Source organism: Photinus pyralis, unplaced genomic scaffold (genome assembly GCF_008802855.1).
Source record: "Photinus pyralis isolate 1611_PpyrPB1 unplaced genomic scaffold, Ppyr1.3 Ppyr1.4_LG6, whole genome shotgun sequence".
NCBI lineage: Eukaryota > Metazoa > Arthropoda > Insecta > Coleoptera > Lampyridae > Photinus > Photinus pyralis.
This window is the reverse complement of record NW_022170663.1, coordinates 34,342,348-34,369,599: the sequence shown is the minus strand read 5'-3', so window position 1 is coordinate 34,369,599 and position 27,252 is coordinate 34,342,348. Positions and strand designations below refer to the sequence as shown.

Genomic DNA, 27,252 nt, shown 5'->3' with positions numbered 1-27,252 from the left:
TGTACAATTCCACTTCCGAAATATTGACGGTAACGGTGTGGTGTTAAATTTTATTTGATTTGTTGTATGATTTTCGATTCGGGTCCATTTTAAATGGTTGTGAAGGAGATAGGTGAAGGAAAGTTTGAGACAGAGGTATTGCTTGGATCGGTGCATCCCAACCCGGCGACTTACACCCCCGGCACCGTTTTCCCGGCGACTATTACTATCTCGGCGATTTATACCCGGCGACGACCTATTCCGGCGACTATTACTTTCCCGGCAATGCACACTTTCCTAACGTCGCGTCGGTCGTCTCTCCAACCCCATTTTTATTTTTATTTTTTTGACATAAACAATAATATACTTTAGAAGCGGTTGTCAAATTAGGTACCGATAGAGGTTGTTATGGTTGAAATATCCAAAGAAGCTCAAATAAGTTTACACAATTGCCAGCGTTGCAAAGGACGGATTTGTTTTAAAATTGCGTTTTACCGTTTACAGGTATATACCAGAAAACTATAAATGGCATAATTTCAATTTGATACTCACACTCTATACAGTACCAAATAAGAGAACTTAATTCCGGTGAATTGTTTCAATAGAATAAATATGAATTTACTTCATATGTTTACCGCGTCTTAAACGTTTTCCATCCTCCCGAACGCAAAGTTCAAATTGCCGGGACGACCGAAGCCGGGATTGCCCAAGACCCATAACCGGGTTTAGATCGCCGGGGTAACCCAAGCCGGAAAGTAAATGGTCGCCGGGAAATCTGTGCTGGGATGACCGTGGCCGTGCTTGGATTATCCGATTTGGTTTTTTAGCTTGTTATTCCGTTCGCGGGCCTTACACATGGATCGATCAAGGCGCGAGTCTGAAGGCCACTCTTCAGCCTTGGAACCGATGTTTTGAAGGGGACTGGGATACTCGAGAGAACATTTTAGTAGCGCTAGTTCTCCACCCTCTGTATTTGTGTTGTCTTGTGCACGTATAAATGACATGGTACATCCTGTCGCGACCGTTCTCGGCTCTCCACTCTGGTTGCGCCCGACACTATCCAGCCTCTCTGAGCTTTCTTTTCTACAAAAGCACAATGTGGTTAATGGACCCGGAAAGCGAACTAATGAAAATTTTCCCTCTTTTTTGCGAGGTACTGTATGTTTCCATGAATTGATCAGTACTTTCCGAAAGGTCATGTAATAGTTGGGTGGCCATAGTTAATAAATCGCAAGTCTAACGGCATTTATGAGCCACTTTGGAAACGTCCATTTATAAGGGTAAAAATGTCTGCTGAACCCGAATTCGGATGTTGCCAAGCTGATTTTTGGCTAATTTCAAAATGGCGGCCAAATATATAAATTTTTATGCCAGACGCATTTTACATAGTTTTTTGGATTGAGGTGTTAAAAAAACATACAGGAGGCACAGAAAATTGCAAAACTTATATATTGGGTACATTATACAGCCAACACGATAACAACATAGAGATAATTCTGAGAGCAAATGTATTACCATAGGTATTACCTATATTTCGTTCAAAAATTTTAACGGAATTTCTTCATCATTCTGCTCATTTTTTTTACGATTGAAGCAGTCGCCAAGACACTTGGAGATATTTGTGCACTTTTAGTTCATAGCATAATTTATTTGAAGCCAAGTTTTTAGGAGGACTATAGTCTGACCATTTGATTTTTCAGTGTCTCTTATCGCATTTGCGAGACAATATGTATGGTACAAAATGTTCTCGGCAACAGCATCATGAGAAGATGCAACTCTACGCCCTTCTGTACCCACTGCACCCAATGTAAATTTCCATAAGAGCGTCCGCCTAAAAGACTCAAGTTGTTTTTGAAAAATAAAATTTTATATTACTAATATATAAATTTTATATTTTGTAAATTTAGACCTTTATCTACAAAATGTTCGGAATATTTTTTTAAAAAGGTTTATAGCAACTGAATACCGGCTGTTTAAAGATTACCTAGATATTTTGCAGCGATTATTGCGCTAACCTGTTTTATTGTTTTACTCCCGATCAAGACGATTTATGGAAAAAGTAAACCGACAGTTTTCTAGATAAGTTACTTCTGAACATTACCCCAAAAAATGAAATCATATTTTTTGTAAATAAAGTCTGTATCTTGGCGGGCGGTAAATAAACAATTTGAGTGTAGCAAATGGCGCCGCTGCATTGTGTCGGTGGGAATCGAGGGGTAAACCACCTAGTTAATTCGGTGTACCAATAGTAATTAATGAATTAAAATTAACTTTTAATGTAGTTAATGTTCTGTAAATGCAGTTAATTTCAAGTTAATTCAGTTAATGTAATTTAATGTGGTTAATGCTAAGTTATTGTAATTAATTTACATTTAATGCCATTTAATACTACTCGAGATACTACTATAGGTAGTGGCTAGGCTATAGCATGTGAAAAACCAAATTTTGAACCTGGTGTTAGATTTGCTTTTATTCCAAGTGCCTATGTATCAAATTTTATTTAAATACTTTCATAAATAAAAAAGTTTGCAATTCAAAAAGGGCACTGTCAATGTAGAATTGATTAGGCCCAACTTTTAGCATTGCGTATTATATGGCTAAAACTATGCCCTCGACTATGCCCATATTGAATTTCATGCAATTCGGTTTATAACTAACGGAGATGTCAAAAGGGGCTTCTTTATTTTTTACGTACATTGCCGATTCACGAACTCTGATTTATAACTCTGATAAAGAATCCAAATGCAAAATGAACAGATCTCGGGACAGATGGACAGGCACCGCAAAATTATAAACTCTCTACGTCCTAGGAGATCGTCAATAATTTGAAAATGTTGGTTATTTAAAATATTTTTGCTATAGTGTTTTATAAACAATTTAATAACCTGTCATATTATGTAATAATACACAGGGTGTTCCATATCAAAGTCACATTTTTGTTATCATCTGAAAAATGCGATGTGGTTTTGTTTTTTTAAATGCAGACTTGAATTCATTGGAAAAAATACGCAATTTTTATTTATATATATTTATATATATAGTTGGAAAAAACCTAAATACCAACGGTTATTAAAAAGCACAAAATTTAATAACAAACAAAATTTGCCGAGGAAAATGTAAAACACTAACTTAATTAATTCACAGCTTTTTTTGGGACACCCTATATATCACCACAGGATATATTTTCCTACATTTTCCGAACTAGCTATGAAGTTAATTAACCAACACTTACGTATAAGTATATAAGTAAATAAATTATGGAAAACAATTTAATACTAAATAGTATATAATACAATAGATAGTGGCGCCATCGCGCTGTATTTGTGACCTAGTGCAAAATTCGGCCTGGCAACATCCAGAATCGGATTCAGCACATTTTTTTACATCTAAAAAACCATGTGGCCAAAATGGCTCATAAAATGCCGTTAGAACTAAGAAACAGAGTCGTTTTTCGATTTGGCCACTTAACTATAACGGACTACTTATTATGTGTACAAAGGAAAATAGTTATGATTTAAATATTCTTCTAAATAAAACAAAAATTATACCACAATAACCCCTTATCCTTGTTTGTGTTATCTAAGGGGCAGAAATCAGAAAATCCTAATCACTTTAAAATTAAATGTTTATAAATGGCAAATGCACAATGTAATTGATAGACGCGATACTGGAAAATGTTTGTTATTTTTTCTAACACGACTAATACACCTCTATCGCCTACCAGAATTAGTTTTCTGTAAAGAATAGTTTTTTACAACATTCAGGCGCATTTTAAAAAAAATGAGCTTGAAAATGGTTTCTTGATAACAAAATAACTCAAATTAATTTTGATCTAATTCTAAAGTGTTTAAAATATTGAAATGCCACATTTAATGGCCTATATTCTATACATTTTTGTGGAATCTGCGAAAGACGTAAATGAGTCTAAAAAAATTTAAAAAAAACCCCCCCCCCCCCCTCTCCATGAATTCCATACCCCTCAGACTGCTTCGGTCTAACGCGGAGGGGAGACACAGAGATAAATAACATTCACAAGTAGGCTACCAGTGAAAAAAGGTTGAGAAACACTGTCTTAAAGCATGCGAGTTGTTGGCCTTTACTAGAAGAATCTTTGGTTAAAATTTCAAAACATATCTATAGATAAGAAAGTTGCGTCGTCCGTACGTCTGATTTTTACAGTATGCGATGTGATTGTCTTTACTAGAAGCATGTGTGGTTAAAATTTCAAAGAAATATCTTGATAAATAAGGCAAGTTGACATTGTGTAGTTTGCGCATGCGCACATCTGATTTTTACTGTATGCGATATGTTTGCCTTTACTAGAAGCATCTGTGGTTCAAATTTCAAAGAAATATCTCCATAAATAACAAAGTTGACATTGGGTAGTTTGCGCATGCGCACCTCTGATTTTTACAATATGCAATATGCTTGTCTTTTCTAAGAGCATCATGATTGAAAAAATTTCTATAAATAAGAAAGTTGATATTTCGCAGACTGCGCATGCGCACATCAATCCTCAAGATTTTTCTTGCTTGAGGTGCCAGAGTTATTAACTACCTAATGCAAAAAGAACGAACTAAGTATCTTCACAACTGTAGGAGTAGTTACGACAAGTTAAGACCTCGGACAGAGGGCGGAGAAGGTGGCCATAATATCGCCATTCAACATGAGTTGGAAAATGCATTAAAAATATATCCATAAATAAGAAATATGACAGCGCAGTTTGTGCATGGCACAAAACAATTTTACAAATTTGTTTATTTTCTGTATAAATGATAAGGTATTTCTTGGAATTGTGAGATTAAGGAATTGTTGTAGCTCTCATTTTTAGCGCATTTCCACAAAAATAAAAAAAAAATGCGCTATTGTGACCACTTTGTCCGTCCGTCCGGCTGTCCGTCCGTCCGTCCGCTCGTTCGTTAAGACGCTACTAGTTCTTTATCTTAAGAGCTATTGTTCTACTTTTTTCGCTTATTTGGTCCGTTATGGTGTCGAGGCTTGCACCAAGGAAGGATTTTTTTTTGCGTTTATTGCTAAAAAAGTTATTGTAAAAAAACAAAAAAACCGTTTTTACATGTTGCCAAATTTTACACTTTTGCCGTCTATTAACGATCCTAGAGATCGTTTATAATTTTGTATTGCTGTCTGTCGTCTGTCTGTTGGTCTGTCCGTCTGTTCCTTTGTCTGTCTGTCCCTCTATCTGTCCGTGTGAAGGATAATTTTGTTTAGAAATGTCCGATCGCTTTTAGATTTCCGTTAGTTATGAACTGAATTGCATGAAATTCAACATGGGCATAGCTTTAGCCATATAATACGTAATGCTAAAAGTTGAGTCGAATCGATTCAAAATTCACAGTGCTCTTTTCGCATCTCGACCATCTATAAACCGAATTGTAAACTTTTTTATTTATAAAAGTATTTGAATGAAATTTGATACATAGGCACTTGGAATAAATGAAAATCTAACGCCAGTTTCAAAATTTGGTTTTGCGCATGCGCAGTGCCAACTTTTTTATTTATGGAAGAATTTAAACGAAATTTGATACATAGGCGCTTGGAACAAAGGAAAATCTAACGTTAGTTTCAAAATTTAGATTTGCGCATGCGCAGTTCCAACTTTCTTATTTAGAAAAGCATTGAGATGAAATTCTTCTTATAAACAGAAATTGAAGTGCACGTCAAAAATGGATTGCACATGTGCAACGCTATCTTCCATATTTGTGGCCGGATTTTTACGAAGTTGCACCTTACAAATAGGAAATGAATACAAGTGGAAATGCGCTTTTTGTAAATCGTTTACGATTACTTTTTAACTTGTTATCTATTATCGGGGTAAGGATGTGTATCGGGAAATGTTATAATTCTGGAGCTAGCTCTGTATGGTCCTTTTTGGCCTGGGATGAATGTACACAGCAATATCGTTTTCGTGACCCATTGCCACTTTTTTTTGTGAAACGCATAATACTTACCACAAGTAGAACCAATTTAACTATTATACGTTAGTTTCTGAAATACAGGGTGAAATCGAAAAGTTTCTGAAATTTGACTAAGAAAATCAATAACAACCTTATTTTTTACTTTTTTAAATAGTGCCAATCAATAACAATGGCTGACGGTAGCAACACATTATTTCAAAATTTGAAAAAATTATAAAACAAATATAGTGATACATCACTGTAATCACGAAAAAGAATGCAAAAAAATTGACGTTAAGATATACAGGGTGTTGCATTAAAAAATACCAAACAAGTTCCTGTATTTTAACGCCAATTTTTTTGCGCTCTTTTTCGTGACTACATTGATGTATTATCCTATATTTCTCAAAAACGGTGGTCCAATTTTTTTTACTACGCCACTGGATTCTACGTAAAAATAGGCAGTTTTTACCTTTTTTCTATCTTACATGGGTAGACTCAGACACACGCGTAGCCGAAGTGATTTTTGTTTGTGACTTCACAAAAAAGTGGCACAGGGTCGCCCTAGGGGGCCCCACTAGTTTCTTATCTTTAAAAACAGCTGAAATACACTGCAATCTTAACCAAAATAGGACACAAGGTACATTTCCTTGAGCGCGTACTCGTGATTTTAGGATTACATATTTGTATGTTTTCATTTTATTGTACTATTTTGAATACTTTTTTGTTAATAATAAAAAATCAAAATTTTCTTAAGTGAACTTTTTTATGATGTGGTCCGCAGCTACATGTGGAAACCTTAAAATGGCCCTTGATGATAAATGAGTTTGACATGCCTGATCTGGTGGAAACACACTTGGTGTAGCCGTGATTTAATGAGACTTTGATGATTGGAACGAGTTAAGGGTGACTTTCCCCACATTGGTGCTTTAGAATTGAATTTAATTACGGTGACTCAGTTGTAGGTATACGGGGTGGTTCCGTTAGAGGACTGGTTATTCAAAAATGTTATATTTTTTAAAGTCAATGGTTTCGAAATAAAATTGGCGCTCTATATTTTATAAGTCACGGGTTACCGGATGTGTCGTGACCGGTTAATTGACTGAGAAAATTATTGGTGACCGTCTGGCGGCCGATAACGAGAGATAACACGAAATTACATCTCAGTTTCTAATGGGTTTGATCCGTTTCAAGAATCCGCCTGAGAACAGCTTACGCCGATGGTTCTGGCATAACTTGGAAGAATTTGCTGACACTAATCTTTTTATAAACAAACGTGGAATTAAGAAAGGGGATGTATTTGATTGAATGAATTAACAACGTGGGGATTACGAGAGAGAGAGAGAGTTTGTTTGTCTTGGAGGCATTCCTTGGGCAGTTGCGAGGCACGAGAGAAGTGAGTTTTATTATTATTATTACTATAAGTCGGAAGTTTGGCCTACAAGGCACCTGAGTACGGAAATTCCGACGTTTCCGCGGATCTCACTCGTCCGTGGTAAACATTACATTTTTTTTATTAGTATGCTGGAAATTCGTGTATATAAACGGCTACTCAACACAGGCATAGAAGGCAGAGAAGTGGAAAGGAGGCAGAGAAGTAAAATTTCTCTGCCTGTTTTCCGCTTCACTGCCCCTAGCAGCGAAACGATACTTCGCTGTTTGAATATGATCATGGTACAATAAGAATTGTACCATGAATATGATCAGCGAAATGTCATATTTGACGTACGTATAAAAAAATAGTAAAAGGACGAGAAGTGAGTTTTCGCTGACAAGTTTTGCGTACAAGGCGCCTTTAAGCTTGTTTTTTTATTATCTTTCAAGCAGCTAGTAACCCGGGTGGTGGTTCTCCGGGCAGATTATTATGAGCTGCCGTTTGCACCTTCTTGGCCTTCATTGCTAGTTTATATTACCGAGTCATTATCTTGAAAATGCGCCTTGAGCTGTCGGCAGTTTCTAAGAGAAATTTGTAAAACAAATTGGTGTTGAGCCGTCGTAGTGTTCATTATAGGTAGAGCTCGCGATAACAACTGCATGGGTTGAATTGAAAATATAGTTATTTTTTTATAGGACGCGATTTCAACAGCTACAGAAAGTTATTAGTTAATTAATATTAATAATAATAGAAAGTTATTTAGTTAATAACCAGGAATTTTGTGCGAAAATTGTGTAAACTATGTATAGTTCATTTTAATGTGGAAGTTTGTGAAAGGAGCTGAGTTTTGATTGACCTTTGTGATTTAATATAAGGGTGTCAATTTTAAAACTTGCAGTCGGTCGTATTTTCCAAACTAAAGAAGATATTAAAAATCGCGCAAAACCGTTTCGGAGGTATCGGAGGGGGGGGGGGCAGAATGACGTTATGAGTGACAACCCCCCCCCCCCATCCTAAACCTCATTTTTGTGACACATCGTTGGAAAGCAACTGAAAAATGCTTTCTAGTGGTGCCAATAAAGTCAATATTCATTAAGATAATTTAACAAAAATTTAATAATTAACAAAACAAAACTAAATGTTGACATTGAGGGATTTATGGCAAATTGGCCAAGAATTTCAACCTGAGCTGCTCCATTAAGCAATCTTGATTGCTTTCTTTTTTTTTATTGATAACAAATCCCGTTTCTTCGAATTTGGCGACCAAATATTTAACATCGGCTTGGCTTAATTTTTATTTTTTTTGTTAATTATTAAATTTTTGTTAAATTGTCTTAATGAATATTGACTTTATTGGTACCACTGGAAAGCATTTTTCAGTAGCTTTCCAACGATGTGTCACAAGTATGGGGTTGCCATTGAGGCATTTTTGAAGAGGGGGGTTAAGGGGGGTGGGGGTTGCCACTCATAACGTCATTCTGGTTCCCCCTCGATACCCCCGAAACGGTTTTGTGCGATTTTCAATATCTTCTTTAGTTTGAAAAATATCGCCGACTGCAAGTTTTAAAATTGACACCCTGTATATAAACATTCAAGAGAATGTATTTATTTACAACAGATGCGACCGGTTAAACCTTTCAGATGAATTTGCCTGATGAGTAAATGGCAACAAGGAAATTTTAATAATGTGAACTAGCCGAGGATACCAGTTTGCGGAAGAAAAATTTAACTTTACCGTAAATAATCAAAATTTTAATAAAACGTTCTGAGATTCGCCTACCCTGAAATGTAACCTCTGTTACATTGTTTATTTGAGTTGAATAGTGATGGTCACCACGTCTATTTTAATTTATCCCCATTGTAGGGAATTAGACAGTATTTTTCAAAATTCCGTAGTTGATTTATTTAGAAACCTTAAGATCTGGTGGGCCAAATTTCTTTCAGGAAGCTCGAGTCCAGTGGTTATTTTGATCAGTTTCAAGTAAAAGCGACAGTAAATAATGAACTAGTCATATTGTCAGAGCGGAGGCTTCCACGGCCAGAGTCATTAAGATGCGAGCGACTTCCGGGGTGGAACCGTGTCAATGTTTAACGAAAAGTCATCGTTTCGTCCACTTTCGTAAGAGGCTTCATCAGGACAAGAAACAAAATAACAATCAAAAATTAAAATAAAATATAAAACTCTTACCAACAAGCCAACGAAAACAATACGCAAAGAGGAGTTCAAATGATTAGATCAATCACTAATTAATCAATTTCACTGAAACAGCTGTGACAAAACTATCGTCCTATAGACTCAAACATGTTGCGAAAATGGTTGGTCCCAAAATGTTTCTAAATTTGGAGTCATTACGACCACTATATTCTTTTTTGGGCCCATTAAAAAATATATCTCCAATCACTTAGGTAGGTACTTATAACCAAGAATTATTATCAATTTAAAAACAAATGCAGTAGATTGGGAAAGTATGTAGTTCGCGGTTTTCCATACACGTACTTGGAATCAGTATCACATTTCCTCTGCATCCTTATCCGCCAAAACATAATCTACTCATATTGCGAATGGCGATAAATCCCATTACATTGATTTAGGTAACTATGCAGACATTTCCTGGATGTTTCACTATACAAGGTCGGTTTCCTGCAATGGTCTGGAGCAACAGGAAGCCGGATCTTATTCACTTTGATATGGGAAACAGATGAGTATTACAGGAAAACTAATATGTTATTAGTTTTCCTGTAATTGTTAGTTTGAAAATAGGGGTATTATGTCGTATTATTTCAAAACTTGTCAAACCGCCTGTACTAGATGTTTTACCTCACGCTTTGTGAAGCGATAATCTCTTTTGGCTTGGGACCCCGTTTCCCTATTGTCCTTCTCCAGTGAAGTCTAGGCACGAGACCGGAAACCGCTTCCATTTTGTGCGAAGGCAGGCGAAAGCTACCTGGTGCGATCCTCGCCCATTTTCGAAATATCGGTGAAACTTTCCAGGATATGGATATAATCAATCGTATGTTCTATGGGTTCCAAAGGAAACAGTGGGTATTGGAGTAAATCATTTAATACTTTCTGTGCTTTCTTTCCTTACTGTGCTGGGTTTCTCTAAAAACCGACGCTTTTTTTGTACGTCTTAAGGCGAGATCCTAGGGTTGCATGCAACACATTCAAATTTAATTGGGAATGCTGTACCTGTCCTTCCAGGAAAAAATTATAATGATGCCTTATACAGTCGAAAAATTAAAGTTAATTAGATATGATCACTGGACCAACTGGATGTATATTTACCTAACCTTCCTAGATTTATTTTGTAATTGTGTCAGAAGGACTAAACAAAAATGAGACATCATTCATAATAATTAGTTAGGTACCTACACGTGTTTGTTCTGAAGGATTACTATAACGTGTCGGGATTTATTACGTAATAACTGTTAATTTACAATTGTGATTGACAAACGCTGCCAATCGTTTGATTGACTACTAGACTATTATTCTACAGATTAACACTTTAATTTCATAACGCTTCCGACGCTGTTGAGCAACGAAATTAATTTTAAATGAATTTGTACAACGGTATTTAATTATTTATTAGCGCTTTAACGAGTTGCGATTTAATTTATAACTGCAAATTCAGGAGTGTTCATAAACAATATATCTACTGAAGTGCAATGCATTAAATGAGCTCTTTTCTGTTGGTAGCGCTATTACTAACGTCGGCGCTTTATGAGCATCTTTATAAAGTTGCAATTTCTGCGTATCTGTCCGTCGGTCCCTGTTGCAATCAAATTGCAGACTTTTTGTTTTCGACTTTCGATCTGTTACTGAAATATATTGAAAAAAAACAGTGTCCCGCTCATCCGCCTGTCCGTGCCATATTTCAAATTTGTGGACGCTTTTTCTTCGCTACATTCCTCAGTGTAGTCTTAAGGTTTGGACCGACACATTTGCCGTTTGTTTCTAACACACCTACTTATTAAATTGTATTGTTTAAAACAATACCGATTTATTTTTAATGATAGCTCAGCATTGAGGCGCCATCAAGTCGATTAATACGACTCGAATTGGAACGTTTTTTTAGAAACCAAATAAGAAATGACAACCCTGAATTCTGACCTGCTAAGCACCAACTATCAAACATCGCGTGGACTGTTATACAGGCTGTCCCACTGTAACGTTCCGTTTCTGCGTTTAATGTACGCATAGGAAGTGTCTAACTGAATGCGCCTTCGCTGTGTTCACAGAGAGTGTGAGTTGGTACCTTTGGGACTGAGGAAATGTCACTTTTGCTTTTGTCGTTGCAATGACAGTTACTGATTTTGCGAAAGATGTAGAAATCACATGAAATTCCAGAGGCATCAAGTTAAAATTACCCAAATTATTTATCTAAACGTATTTACGTGAATGGTGTTTGCTAACTTTAATCTAGGTAAGCATATTTTTCATATGGACGTTGTTTACCAGACACACATAGTTATACAGATCATTACCTCCATTCACAACACGCCACTGACATTCACGACAATCATACATAACCTCACAATAACACTACACATCAGTAAGTTTGGCTGTCCCACTGTAACGTTCCGTTTCTGCGTTTAATGTACCCATAGGAAGTGTCTAACTGCATGCGCCTTCTTACAGTGTGTTAACAGAGAGAGTGAGTTGACACCTTTGGGATAGAGGAAATGTCACTTTTGCTTTTGTCGTTGCAATGACAGTTACTGATTTTGCGAAAGATGTAGAAATCTCATGAAATTCCAGAGGCATCAAGTTAAAATTACCCAAATTATTTATCTAAACGTATTTACGTGAATGGTGTTTGCTAACTTTAATCTAGGTAAGCATATTTTTCATATGGACGTTGTTTACCAGACACACATAGTTATACAGATCATTACCTCCATTCACAACACGCCACTGACATTCACGACAATCATACATAACCTCACAATAACACTACACATCAGTAAGTTTGGCTGTCCCACTGTAACGTTCCGTTTCTGCGTTTAATGTACCCATAGGAAGTGTCTAACTGCATGCGCCTTCTTACAGTGTGTTAACAGAGAGAGTGAGTTGGTACCTTTGGGATAGAGGAAATGTCACTTTTGCTTTTGTCGTTGCAATGACAGTTACTGATTTTGCGAAAGATGTAGAAATCTCATGAAATTCCAGAGGCATCAAGTTAAAATTACCCAAATTATTTATCTAAACGTATTTACGTGAATGGTGTTTGCTAACTTTAATCTAGGTAAGCATATTTTTCATATGGACGTTGTTTACCACACACATAGTTATACAGATCATTACCTCCAGTCACAACACGCCCCTGACATTCACGACAATCATACATAACCTCACAATACACACGACACATCAGTAAGTTTATTAAATATTACTTCTGGAAGTGCCACCAGCTTAAAAATATTTTTAGATAAATTTCTCTTATCCACATTGGCATATTATCACATTTTCTAAATATTCCGAGGTTTAGATAGCCGACATTCATTGTAGGACATCCTGTACCTACCTATAAGAATCGGGCAGAACTCAGGTGGCCAGGTTTTTAAAGATGCAGCGAAATAAATTCAGTATTGTTAAATATTGCTATTGCGTCCATTTTGGGGTCGAGAAACTTCTATAAATTTGGTTTTGTATGTTCCTCTCGGAAATTTCCAAACAAGACTTTTTGAAAATCTTAGAAAAGACATCATAGAAATAATTTTTTGAGAGGTCTTTACGAGGGTCTTTATTAGAAAACTTTTACAAAGTTTTTTTTTATGTCTAGGAACCTTACGTAGATGTATTTCCTTCTCAAAAGCTCGCAGTGAAAGTCTTTTCTTAGTATTTCGGAAACTTTCTTCTCGAATTTTCTTAACTGTCTTCTTCGATAATCTTGAGAAATTGTCTTGCTAATCTTTTTAGAGGAATTTACTTAGGTATTTTTAGGAATTTTAATAAAACTAGAAAATCTGTGTAACAGTTTTAAAAAATGTTTACAAATCTTCCTGAAAAACTTATTAGAAATTCCTAAAAGTATCATTACGATCTTGAAAGTTGAGATACCCCAACCTTAGCACCGTCCTGTGAATATGATTGTCGATACGAAGCACCCTATACATAATGTTAGTTACACAAGCTGCCAACCGAAATCTGGTGGGATTACAGAAAAGGGAAAGAGAGCGAAGATGAGACGGATGGAATTTCTCGGAAGACCACATGTGTTTACCATTTCAAACACCTGCAGTCCAGTTTTTTTCCTAGAAATGCGTGAAATGCAGGGAATGGGCGATTTTCGGGTGGTTGTTAGGGGTATTAGCAATTCAAATTACAGCGTGACTTGGGGTGGTCAATAAATAGGATTTAACATGTGTGTTCATGGTCTTTGTCTTGTAACCGGCCGAAGTGTAAAGTACGGCTTGTCTTGAAATATTTTGTTATATCTTAATCATTGCGGTGTGCTTTTTACATCAGGTGAGGTATTTACTTTATTCAATTAATCTATAAGTAAATGTGTTTAACTTGAATGCAGATTGTAACCCTTTACTTATGTACTTACTGAATTCAATCACTTGTATCTCTTGATGTGTAACCTTTGTTGGTATTGGCAATCATGTTTCATTTTCGGTACGGCTGTATCTGTGCATGTGTACATATTTGTGTATTGTGCTTTTTAGTCACTCTCGATTATTTCATTACATTTCATTATATTTGCTTATTGTGGGCTGTGAGTAATCAAGAGGAAAGTGTGCTTGTTTAGAGGGGATCGAGTTATTCAAGTTTATACGAGCCTTAGTGAACCTAACACTAACATTTTCACTCGTTCCGAAACCCAACAACTTTAGCCCACGTCTTCAGGCACCCCACTGGGCCTGGGTAGTCCTCCCGCCCGGCGAGGTATATTTAACACCTCTTAGTTTTGTTTGATGTATGTGTTGTAACACCTGGGGAATGGCTCGATTCCATTTTGGTTACTCATAGCGTGTTTGTAGTAGTTACCCCGGTTTCGAGAGGGCTGTACATTGGATAATGTTCATTATAGGACTACTCCTTACCGAATTAGGTTTTCCTGCAGTTTTCCTAATTCGTAAGGTAAATTCCGGAGTAGTATAGAACCACTTAAGACCCTCTGTAGGGGCGCCGCTAAAAACCATTATGCGGGACACTCTGTAACCATATTGGTATTAGATTCAATATAATCTTAATCAGCTATTGCTTTTGGTGTTCCTTACCCATAAAACGCCCTCAGTGCCTTCTGAGAACCCAGTTATTACACAACGTAGGTGCCCTACATGACGATCACGATCTTAGTGCACTCGGAGTGGCCCCCGAGTGACAAATTCTCCCGGGAAGCTTAAGCGAGAATATTCAAATAGGCAGCCATGTTAGTTGGGCATTCCCGCTACTACAGAATATGGTCAAATATTCCGGTGTGACTTGAAGTTGGCGTTAGCCGCCAAGGTAGCAGGAGGCTAAGATCATTACAAAGTACGGTTAGGACTTTTCTTACCTTCAACACTGGCGTAGATATTCATATTGGTAACTTGAATCAATAATAAAAATTCTCCACGTTTTCATACACAAACGGGCTCCATCTTTCTAAAAAAAACCAACCAATCAGGGTCCAAAAATGGATGTAATACTGATCCACTGCTTGAGTGCTTGGGGGAATTTATGGAACGGGACGGGAAGCCTATGTAACAATGTGTAAAAATCCTGATTTAGGTTGCACCCAAAGTCTAATTATAGAAACAGCGCCATAAACATTAAATTATCAGACAGATAAGAAATGATTCAGATAAATCGTTCTACCTGCAATGGCATCAGCAATGACGTCAATACTAAAGTCGACGAACTTCAGTCAGGTAGGGTAGGCATAAAAAAAGCGTTAAAGGTCGTTTTGTAAAAGAAATGAGTAAATGGCATTCCAAAAGCATATGGTCACGAATTTCCCCCTTAATCGTTGTTTAAACAAACTTCAACTGATTACTCACGCGATAAAACTACTACGACCACTAACTTACAGGTGTATAATAGCGAATTTATGGTCACTTCACAGAAATCATCAAGCCGGATTTTAAAGGACAAACGGCAAGGTCGTACAGATCATTCTTGCAGATCCATTTAGTTGCCTCTTGCGTAATTTTGAATAACAATAGTGCAACTAAGAAACGATTATTATTAATTATGGAGCAAATCGGTTCATTGCCAAATAAACAGGAAACTATGTCGAGATAATCTCAAAACGAAAAGTTAAAAAATTCGGTGCCTACTTTGTTTCCAAATGGCTGTTGGTGCAATGCGATTCCGTATATCATTTTATATAACCAAGTTGACATCAATGTGCAAACTGATCAACGTTCACGCCCTAATTTTCTAATTCTATCATAACTATTTCTCAAGAAAAATGACTGACGATCTAACCGCATAACATAGTTCTACAAGATTAGACGAATTCTTCGCTTTTTGACTTTTTTATTGCACCCGAAACAGTTGTGGGGCGGGTTTTGGCAGAACACATACATTGTGTATTCCCTACAGCAGAATAGTAAACAGGAATTACATTTTTAATAAAATGCTAGGCAATTACAGCATGCCACTGTTCATAGTATTTAGTTTTATAGATTTGCTGAAAATTTTTAACAATTTTTAATTTTTGACAAAACTTTACTAAACTAAATTTACAATAAAAATTGTCAAACATAACGCGAGACGAGGAAAGTTAATGATCGATATCGACCGACGACCGGGCGCGTCGATATTAACAATTTTCGTCTAGGGTTTGCTTAAAGGGGAAATTTGGGCAGAAGTATTTGTGCTTTTGTTGAGGGCAAACGTAATTTTTATGTTACGAATAGTGAGTGCAGCTTCGCCAATTACAAGGTGACGTATTCCTTTTATGATCGTGTTAGATTATTTCCAAAATTAACGGCATTCCCGTACAGCATGGCTATTGTCATTTATAACTCATTCTAAATAAAATTGCCCTTTTTTATTATGCTGATAATACTTTAAATTAAATGCAAGAATTCCATTATGTTTTCTACGTAAGTATGTTATTTATCAATTTACAATATCCCTTTGTTCCTAGCGCCGGGTTTTACCTGCCAACCCACAATATGAATTCCTGGCAGATTTACGTGTTTTATTTATATTTAGATACAGTATGTTCTCTTAGGGATGATATTCAATACGATTAAAAGATCTAATAAATATTATAGCGATTCATGGATGGCGTGTATTTGGAAACACCGACAACTACATTATTCTCTTTTGCATTAATATGTTACTGTTTATTTACAGGATGCTTCATCAGGGAGCGGCGAGTGAGGTACGTTAGGTCGTTGATTTTACATATTGCACTTGGCATTGAGAATTAATTACTTTGTCGCGTCCCCAAACTAGAATAAAATATCCTTTCGTTTTTCCTTTAATGAAAATACATAACCATTTTATTCGTGCCTCTATATATTCCTACTTGTTACGTGTGCGCGCATGAGCCGCAGAAGCGAAATGTGTACTCGTCGTCGTCGCACAGAACTCGTTCCATTTCTTCGTCGAGAACTCGCCAATTCACCGTTGAGAAACCGCCGTTCATCAATGGCCGAGTAGCTTTCGTCGTTCGCATCGATTGATCGATCAACAACAATCAAGATGTCGCCGTGCAGTTCGCAGCAACCCTGAACGTCTTTGTTAAGGAGAAAAGCGTCAACACAGCACATCATGAAGATTTCGTTATAACAAATAATCGCCCTCGAGCAAATCGCAGTATGTATTGTGCGATATTTGATACCGATATTTAATCTCGCTCTGACGTAGCAGAGGGTGCCTAAAGTTCACAACTGACATACGCAGGGATATATTGTTTTTTTGTATCCATTGGGGTATCATTTCTGTGTTCTGAGAGGCCAACTCCTAGCGTTTTCATACAATGCTGACTTGTCATGACCAGAGCAACTAAAAACTACTCGGTGTGGGATTTGAACTGGATTGTTTTTTGTTATGTATGTCAAATATTAATTCTTTAGGAATTCCAGTGGATCCTGTGATGCGACATTATATTAATTTACTTGACAACCATCGTAATATGCATTCATGCCATTACAGACAACTAATTTTGCTATAAAGTTCAATATTAATTTGTTGGTTGGTTTTTTTCTTGGTCAGTTCTTTTTTTCCCAGCCTATTTTTATATTTGTACTCGATGAACTACCATTTTCTAAATTTAATCTTGCAATGCGAATTATTTTGATTAAATCTCCGTTTTTAAAGCATGTACTTGTTTTATTTGTATTCCTTACTTGAACCTCACTCCGACAGGGAACACATATCTCGTAGCGACTTTTAAAAACACAATGTAGTAAGTGGTTTTAGTATTTTGTTATTCAGGTTAGGTAACGTTGTCTAGACGATCATGTACCATGGGGTTCAGTTAGTGTGGGAGGGAAAGTTTTTAATTTAACTTTTGAGTTGCGCAGTCGCGGGGGGCTGGCCTGGGTACGTCACACTAGCTCTCTCAAACATTTGTATTTGCAATTATAATTTATTTGTTAAAACAACAAAATTGCGATCGATCAAAAATTTCAAAACGAAGATTTTTTGATAACCACCCCAACGAATTTTGAAAATAAAACATAAAATCCCTACACTATCTACTACAACAGTTGTCCTAAACATTTTTAAAATGCCAAAGTTCCAAATGAATACTCAATTTTGCGTAACCCAATGGGGATAGTCTTATGTGTATACAAATTGTACTACGGAAGATGAGTAACACTGACGTCAATTAGCTGAACAGGTCCATTGGTCGTCGGTTGAATCAGTTTTATTACGCGGGTTTGACTTCTGCTATTGTTCGTGTTACGCAATATTACCAATTCGTGGAGATTAACTTTGAATTTTCTTCACATTTAGCACTTGGAGCGATTATTGTTATTTTCAGTGAGAGTTTCCCTTTATAAACAGAAAAATTCTTCATGTGAAAGTCGCTACTGGCTAACTGGCTACACACGTAATTTCTCCAATTGGATTCTATGGCTGATCAACTTAACTTGAGGTTCGACACAAGCTTTTTTGTAACCCGGCGCGTCTCCTTATCTTCACGTTGAACGCGGCACAATCCCCACTTTCTCAATTTTACAAATACGCCTTCAAAATGGTTCTTAATCGGTTCCAACGACCATCTTAATTCGTTCTACCAATCGTAGACCAACAACCACTCCGAAAGGTAATTTTCGAGGTAATTTTCCACGAGCAAAAGAGCGACGAAATTTTGGAGAAATCTGCCCTATTATAAGATCACCCTGTGCATCGTATGATACCCAACACTAAAAAGCGCTCCAGACATTTAATTGATTGGCGTTAGTAGAAAAAATGATCCAACAGGCAATCCTCTGGCAAGAAGAAACAAAAGGCAAAATCTGGAGCAAAGTTTTTTGAGTTTGTGTTTCACCTTTTGTTCAACGGCCACAAGGATTCAAGTGCCGAGCACCAATCACTTTGTTAATGAAAAGCGACGAGCAATTGCATAAATTCATGAAAAATACCTATTTGTGATAACATTGAAAAATCCTCTATTTTATTAAAATTATGAGCAAAGTGTTAACGATTTACTAATTCAATGGTTGCATCATTTCGAGGGAATCGTAGTCATATAAGTAACTTGTGTGATGCTACAATGTACTAACGCAATTTTTCATTTATAATCATTAATTACCCAAAATAGCATATTAATTATCGTATAATATAGGCACGTCAAGTTAATTTGGATTGAACTTTACCTTTTATACTTCCATTCATCATTCATCAATACAGCGAAGAAGATGTATGTCAAATATTTCTCACAATTTACTTCGCCCTACTGAATTCTAGGTACACAGTTTCACTTCAATTTCATGTTGCCTTAATCGTAGGTAATTAAAGGAAAAACCAGAACTACTTTGCATAATGAAAATAAAAAATTAGCACGACATGTATAGGAATTTGCTTGTTAAAATCAAACAAATATGCGTACAGTTTTTTTTTGCAATTTTTAACGTAATGGTTGCAAATTACATAAACCCAGATACCGCAAGAGAATCAATTATACATATGTAATACTATAACATTTATAAAATTGTGGGCGTTTCCGTTACTTTTTTGGCAACTATGGTCTACGAGGAAGGGATGAAAAATTACCGGCCTAATTTTCTAATAAATTCAATCAAGTGACATGATTTGGTTTGACATTTCATGACAATATGTCGTAAGTGATATTTTTATACTGCTTATATTACGAAATTTTGTTGGGTGGTCGAAAATTATAAATAAAAATCAAAGATAATTACGGCCACGATCATCCCGGCGATTCCCATCCTGGCGATGGGAGGTTGGAAAACATTTAAGACGAGGTAAACATATGAAGTAAATTCATGTTTATTATATAGAAACAATTCACCGGAATTAATTAAGTTTTCTTATTTGTTATTGTACACAAATTTTTACTAAAAGCTTTCTGCTGTAGTGTAGATGTGCAGGCTCTAGTCTATTCAGTTGTTTTTATTTCAGAAAACCAATTAAAAACCAATACTACATTTGTAATTACGTATAAGCCAGCTGATGTAAATCGAGAAAAAGTGAAGTTTCAGAAGCATTTTCTATTGGGTTTTGTCTTTCTTGTGCTTCATTTAAAATAAATTGCAGTAGTGACCGGATGTTAAGAGTAATTTTATTAAACTTTAAAGAAATTAAATTTCGAACGCACGTGCGTGGTATTTGTCATCTGAACCTGAGTGCCCACTTTTATTTCAGCTTTATTGATTTATTTAATGATACTTTAAGATAATATTACATGAAACAAATAGGATATAACTAGAGAATATAAAAAAATTCTTCTAAACTGAAATCTGAAAAAGGTATCCAGAATTGCCGCTGCATTTCCCAGTTGTACAGCAATACTTATGCGTTGAATTAGAAAGGGTGTAGAACGAGTTTCATTAGTAACTCATCGGTAAATGATTAGCTTTGTGTTTAATCGAACCCAAAATATGACCCAGGGTATACATTTTCATGATAAATTTTCTATTCGTGTTAATTAAAAATTTGTTAAGTAATCCTTTAGAATTGTGGGAGTGAGATTTTTACTAATAGCAGATCGGACGTGCCTTGGGAAATTTTATAGTTTTATATAAAACCGGGCGGAAGTTTAAACTATCGCAAAGTTCAACTAAGGGCCGGTCTTACAATTACACTTTTACGGAGAATAAGATATTCTTGGAATAACTGCCATAGCAACATATATGCCATTGGTTGACAAAATGGTAACCAACGCAACCGTCGACATTTATTCTAGGTATAGCTTATTCTCGGTATATATCTTCATTGTAGAATCGGCCCTTATTGAACTTAAACCGGAGTCGGTATCGCAATTCGCGACTTGTGCGTAGCCAGTCCATTGTCAATGCCAAATTATTTTTCCGACGGATTGCGGAAATGGTACAATCATGACCAAAAAAAAGTCAACCTGCCGGAGCTTTCACCCATTGATTTTTCCCTCTTGTTTGACGACCTTTTGGAAATATCGGGTGACCAAAAATGAGTGACTGTCGAGTCGCCTTTGGAAGTTGAAGTTAAGTACGATTTCCCATGTAAAGAAAAATTCCAAAGGTCACTCATTTTTGATCGCTATATACGCTAGCAAGACAGCCCGTAATCGTGTCACATACTAGACGGGGTGCATGCAAAAGTTTTGTGTTGTGCTGTCCATGTCCCCGTATTCTAGTATAATAGAGTCATCGTTGCACAGAATAACTCTTCATCGTATTTTGCATATATCACGCTACGTAATTATTACTAATAAATAATAATCAAACGCAGTCGGGTGAATCGAAGCTGATTCACGATCGCTAAACTAAAACAGTTTTTCAATATATGTAATAGTTTCAATTTGCAGTATCAGTTTCCGTCGCGATATAAATAAATTACAGGACATGAGGACACAGGTCATTCAAAATTGAATTGACTTACTTGGAAGATCCTAAAACCGCCGTTGAATTAACTGCTAAATTCGCAATTGAAAGTATCCTTCAATTACCAGTTCGTCGACAAGCGCCGCCGTGCAATGAAAGATAATGAGATTTTCAGACAGGATGTTTTCAATGCAAATCATTCCATACTTTACCTATATTTTCGAGATTCGTATTAAAATCACCACGAGTTAAATTATAAATAAAAATTCGTAGCTATTCGTAATTTACATAATTCAGTGATAATTGAATACCCAAACACACAAGTCAGTTACGACTGTTACGAGGCAAGTATTCAAATCAATATTGACATTTCCAATTGAAAGACCGGTTACTGCATATTGATTTTTTTAATGTATCTATCTCTCGCGAACTACCTACACTTTCAATACACTAATGAATAGTGTCGTGCTGTTGGCCTCTCAAAAGGAGCCTAATTTGCACCGTCTGCTTCATGTAAATGACATCTACTTTTGCAAGGAGATCGCGAATTTCTTCTAATAAACACAAATCCATTTTCAATCTTGGCATGTAGTGGTTGTGAGCCTATCCATCATCAACAATGTCAGTTCGGCATCTCAAAAAGTCGTTATCCTATTAGACTGTGTACCGGGTAGTTAAAAGTTGCAACTTTTGGTCAGTTTTGCGTTAGATTGATGGAAGCAAAAAGATTATTATCGAAGCTGAAGAAGTTTGAAATTAGTTCATATTCAGAAAAATGTTATATATGTGGAAATGAGAGTAGTACACCACTACCACTGTTAAAAATAACCAAACGTAATACAAAAATTTCTTACGTCTTCCGTCGGCAGCTGGGGGGAGTAATCCTGTGAATAAAATTCATAATTAATTTAACAGTTCAGATGTATTTTAGATGATAAATATCTACTAAAGCGGCATTGTAAAACCATCGACCGGTCAGGAACAGAATGAATCTAAAAAAGGTGTTTTTCAACTATCCAACTCAATAAGTGTTCGAAACGAAATATCAAAATTTTGTGTTTTTCCTTTTTTGATTTCGTTTTCTATTATATCGATCTAGTTATCCAACTAACATTTCAAATAGTTCATGTCACAGTGAGAAGTTATAAATCCTGTTGCATATCAAATTCAAGGAGGGGTCTTAAATAAATATTGTTTTTTTTTTCAGAGTATTTCTTGCGAAAAAGGCGCCTAGCATCTGTTCGTCCCGTAGACTAATTGGGGGCTTTAGATCTCGGCACACAGATTTCGTGAAAAACGTGAAAACTCAATGTTATTAGTAAGGATATTTCAAATAAGTTTTAGGTACATGGGGTACAAGTGAAAAGTAAATCAGTAGTGCACGTAAAAACTGCGTTTCACCAATTTCAGTGAAAATGCGTATTTCCACTTTTTCATTCAGTGAAAGTATGCACTATATTAGAAATTGGCGATCTGTAAAAAGTCAGGGGTGAAAAATAAGTTTCAGCGACTCACGTCATTGCGTTAGCCGGGTTTCTGGAAAAGTTTGTTGTGTTTTTGCGCAAATTTCTGGACGCAGTTTTAAACAAGTATAAATTGTACACAACTCTTGTGCAGATAAAGCGCATTTTTTTAAACCGAAATAGCTTTGTAAATTGTTTCGTTATAAGGTAGTAGCGTGGTATATTTACCGATGTTTTCTTTCTTGTTAGATGATTAATAGGGAGACTTCACCAATAATGTCTCGTCCATAGAATATTCATTGTGCCTTTGTGGATACTTTCCTCCGTCAAAGCGTTTTCGAGATATTCGCTCGTAAAGTTTTGACATCACCAATAGATATATTTCTTACAATCATTTATATCCGATCACGATAAGGAGTCGGAGAGGTGGGTATGGTTGATAGAAATTAATTCCTTCCTTCATTAGAGTAACATGAAGGCCCCCCCCCCCCTCCCCCATCAAATCCCCTCTTTTGATAAGTAGTCAGAAAGTAGGGCCTGTAGTTGGTAGAAAACAGTTCCTTTTGTTGAGACCTTTAACTGGAATACCTACTGATCTCGGAAAAGAGTCGCGCAGAAAAGTTATAGTTTGTACAAACCAATTCATTGCGGTGATACCTTTCATTAGAATACCATGAAGGGTAGAACGTGTGTTCACCCCCCGCCCCCCATTTTGAAAAATTTTACTTGGCATCAGTAAAGAGATGCGTATGCAAATACTGATACTAGTTGGTGGTCGCATGAAATAATTCATTGGTGGGGGGGGGGGCTTCAGACTTGATCCTTGATTGGATTTTTTTTTATTCTTAAAAATGCGCTGAAAAATGAAGTAGTTGGAGATTGGCTGTTGGTAGAGAAATCAGATTCAGCCGAGAGGCAATGCGCGTTAACCCACAACCACGTTTACGTTGAGCAGTCCAAAAAGATAAGTCGCCCACCGTAAGTTACTACAGGGTGGTTTTAGAGTTTGGGAAAAAATTTAATGTTTGTGTGAATTCGGGGGAGAAATTAGGAATAGAAAACGGGTCAATGTAAGTTGGTGACTTCCAATTCAAAGGATAAATTGCGAGAAACAACAACGTGAACGCACGTAAATAGAACTACACTACCGCTCAAAAGTATGCAGCCACTAACATTTTTTTAATTTGTTATTCCTATACCTATATAAATTAATGGTGTTTTATATTTGCTTCAAAGGACTTTTTTCCAGTCTTCAACTGTCCAGTTGTGGTGTTGTCGAGCCCAAATTAATCGTTTATTTTTATAATTCCTCTTTCCCCAACTGATAACTCTCATTTTCTCCACTTTAGCAATGTTATTGGCTAAAACTTACCAGAAATGTTTTTTTTTGCATTTGAACTCTACTGGTAGAATAAAGGCAGATGAATCAAGTAAGATCTGTTGTCATTGACAAATAAACATTGCATTCGATTGTTCTATTCCAGACAACTTCAAAATGGGGGGGGGGGGGGTTTACGAATAAACACAAATTTGGTTTATTTGACTTGAATTTGTAGTTCCGTATCTGTTTTTCCTTTTAGAATTGCTTGTAATTGCGTAGTTTTTGACTAAAATTTTATCACCCTTGTCAATTAAGCAATTTAGATAAGATGCTTTAACTAAGACACACCTAATCAAATTTGCGTTATTTAAAACAGGTTGCACTGGTCGTTTGCGATAAGAAGCGAAATATAATCGCACGGGTTCTGTTACAACAGCGAGCCTTTTACTTCTTATTGAATGTTAAAAGTTTCCACCGTCCGAACAACCACCGTTTGCCATCTAATTCTATGTTATAAACCAAAGTGAATCACAAGCTGTCAGCCGAGCTGTCAGCATTTGTGTGTGAATTAAGTGCGCATTGTATCGCAAACCTTGTACTACCAGATTATTTGGATTATTAGGGAAAAAATGGCAGGTATTATTTATTACACTGCTATTATTTTGCCCACAACTGTAGTTAGTAGAATCAACTCACTGGGTAATAAATTGTTAATGCGGACTTTGAAAGTAATTAATAAAAGATGTACCCTAAAAAATTTCCACGGCCTTATCTTAATCAAAATGTTGTTGCTCATACCTTACTAAATAAATATGTTGTATAGCCAAAAGAACATTTCCCATTTTCCAATAGTTTTCCAAATCTTCTCAGCTTTCAGGACCATTCGAAAGAACATTGATATAAATCGAAAGCTACGTAATTCAATAAATATTGACTTTATTGTCAAAATGTTCGAATCGCCTCCAAAAGCTTTTCAGTTCTCGAGAACATTTAATTTAAGAGAACATGTATTCCAAATTCCAACCGAATTGGTCGAATAGTTTCGGCTGAACCTTGATTACAAGAATCACGCGGCACGTACACACATACACATACAGCCATACGTACACGTAAGTAATTTAAGATTTTTTTATTTTAATTGTCGGTTGCCTGCGTGCGGGGTAATGTCCAAACAAGCGTTGTAAGCTTTTCTTCCTTTCAGGGATTTTGTTTTATTTTATTCGTGTGTTTCGGAATACATTTTTGTCATTTTCAATCAATTAATAATTGTTATTATTATTATATTTATTACAACTGTACAATATTTACAAAATAATTGTGTGTTTATTCGAATCCATTATGCGACCCGGACAGTTTTCATGTTAGATTTTTCTTTTAGTTTTTTGTCAGGTTTTAATGAGAATTTGTGTAGCTAATTCTCTAATTTAAAGTCAACATTAAGATTTTTCTTTGTGACGACACCCGGACGTCTACGAGGAAAATAATTAGAATTCTAAATTAGCGGTTGTTTTGCTTTGAGCTATCTGGACACCTATAATAGGTGTTTTGTGTTTGATTACCATTTTACTTTTTTCCATGTTATATGTGGGGGGGGGGGGGTTTCGAATACGGTCCTGCCATTTTCAAGTCGTATGAAAACTTAAGACGTCGAGATGACGAAATTAACTAGATGTCAGTGACGATTTTCCAAGGGATCGCATCTGTTGTTGTCAAGCTTGCTAATTAGCGTGTGAATTACTGATTCAATTGTATTCCACTTCTCGTGGAGTTGATGTCAAGAAATCTCATTGGTTACAAACAATGTATTTCATTGGTGGATAAGGTTGTACGGCTCAGAATGGGTGTGAATTAAAAAAGAAAGGTGGTTGGTAGAGAGTCATGGGTAATGCGTTAAGCCACGATAGGAATGGAGTCGAGCCGTCAGGCAATTCGCGTAGGACGATTAAGGCTAAGTTAAGTCGGTCACCGCAGGTAGATATGACCTTTTTTATTTTGTGTTGAGAAAAACCCGCGTAAAGATCCGTCTGACAGCACGTATAAAGTAAACGCATGATTAAAAATTTCCAACTCAAGGGGGAAATTGCGAGAAATTTAAACAGTACATATAAAGTTGTAAGTTTTATTTACATACAGTGAATTTTTTTTAAATGCGAACATAGGAGTTTGCATGCAATGTACTTTCCCTATGTTCGATTTTAAAAAAAAACACATCAATTTATTGAGTAGTTCAAATGAGTAGTAGATACAATTGACAGCTGTCACAGTTTTAAAAATACCGCCGTCCAATTTAATTACGAAATCGGTTAGGTAGAATGTCAAGGAGGACACTTCGAACATTTATTGTAATTGTTTTCGGTATTTATTTTCTTATTTTCTTCATTTATGTATTAAATAGACCAAATTAGTACAATACCAGGTGCACAATATGACCTACAAATAATTGAAGGTTGGTTCACAATGAGTTGTGGTGTCAGTGCGTGGCCTGTGAGGTCAAGTTATCGTAAGTTTAAGAAAAATGTATCCTAAAGTTGCTATGGCCTCACATGGCTTCTTTAATGACAATCTTACCGAGTGCTCTTCATCATAAAGACTATAGAGTTGCTTTTCATAGTCACACAAGTTGCGCGATTTGGAAGTGAACCGCGCACACCTCATAGATTGATGTGTTTTTTTTTAAAATCGAACATAGGGAAATTACATTGCATGCAAACTCCTATGTTCGCATTTAAAAAAAACTCACTGTATGTACATATGGATTATTAAGCGCAAGAGCAAAGCAATGGTATCCGTCTGTCCGAGAACACGATAACTGTCAAACGCTTGGGCCGATTTAGTTCAAACTTTGCACAGTTGACTTAGTATATGCCACATGTAACAAGTCTATTGAAAATGGGCCAAATCCAATGACCCCGTAGGATCACACCGAGGTGCTCTGCCGATTTTTTAGATGCTCTTTAGGATCGTCACTAATTTTTGTTCAAGGACTACATTGTATAGTATTTCGTCGTGGTTAATTAGGAATGGTGAATTTTTAAAGGCAAGTGGATGGCGCATTTGGCTTTCATCTCCGCTTCATTCCCTCTTGCGGAACGAAGAGCAGTTGTTTGCATCGCGAAAAATTTCAATGAAGGCGCGATTGCAAAATTTGAAGATTGTTTCTGGCGATTGACCGGATGTTTGTTTGAACTCGAGATCGAGATACTTTTTTTCTCTCACATGGAGGCTATAAATTTAGTTTCTTAGTGGCTGCAAGATTTG

General features: G+C 36.3%; 1 protein-coding gene across 3 annotated transcripts in view; it reads right to left on the bottom strand.

The window, feature by feature from the left end:
- Window positions 1–27,252, bottom strand: part of LOC116173316 (sodium-dependent nutrient amino acid transporter 1) — a gene marked incomplete in the record, with an annotated part of 82,715 nt that overhangs the window by 44,080 nt on the left and 11,383 nt on the right. Inside the window, 1 exon segment of one of the 3 annotated variants that reach the window (XM_031490693.1) lies at window positions 22,065–22,094. Within the exon segment in view, the coding sequence (XP_031346553.1) occupies window positions 22,065–22,094 (30 nt within the window). 3 annotated transcript variants of the gene reach the window in all.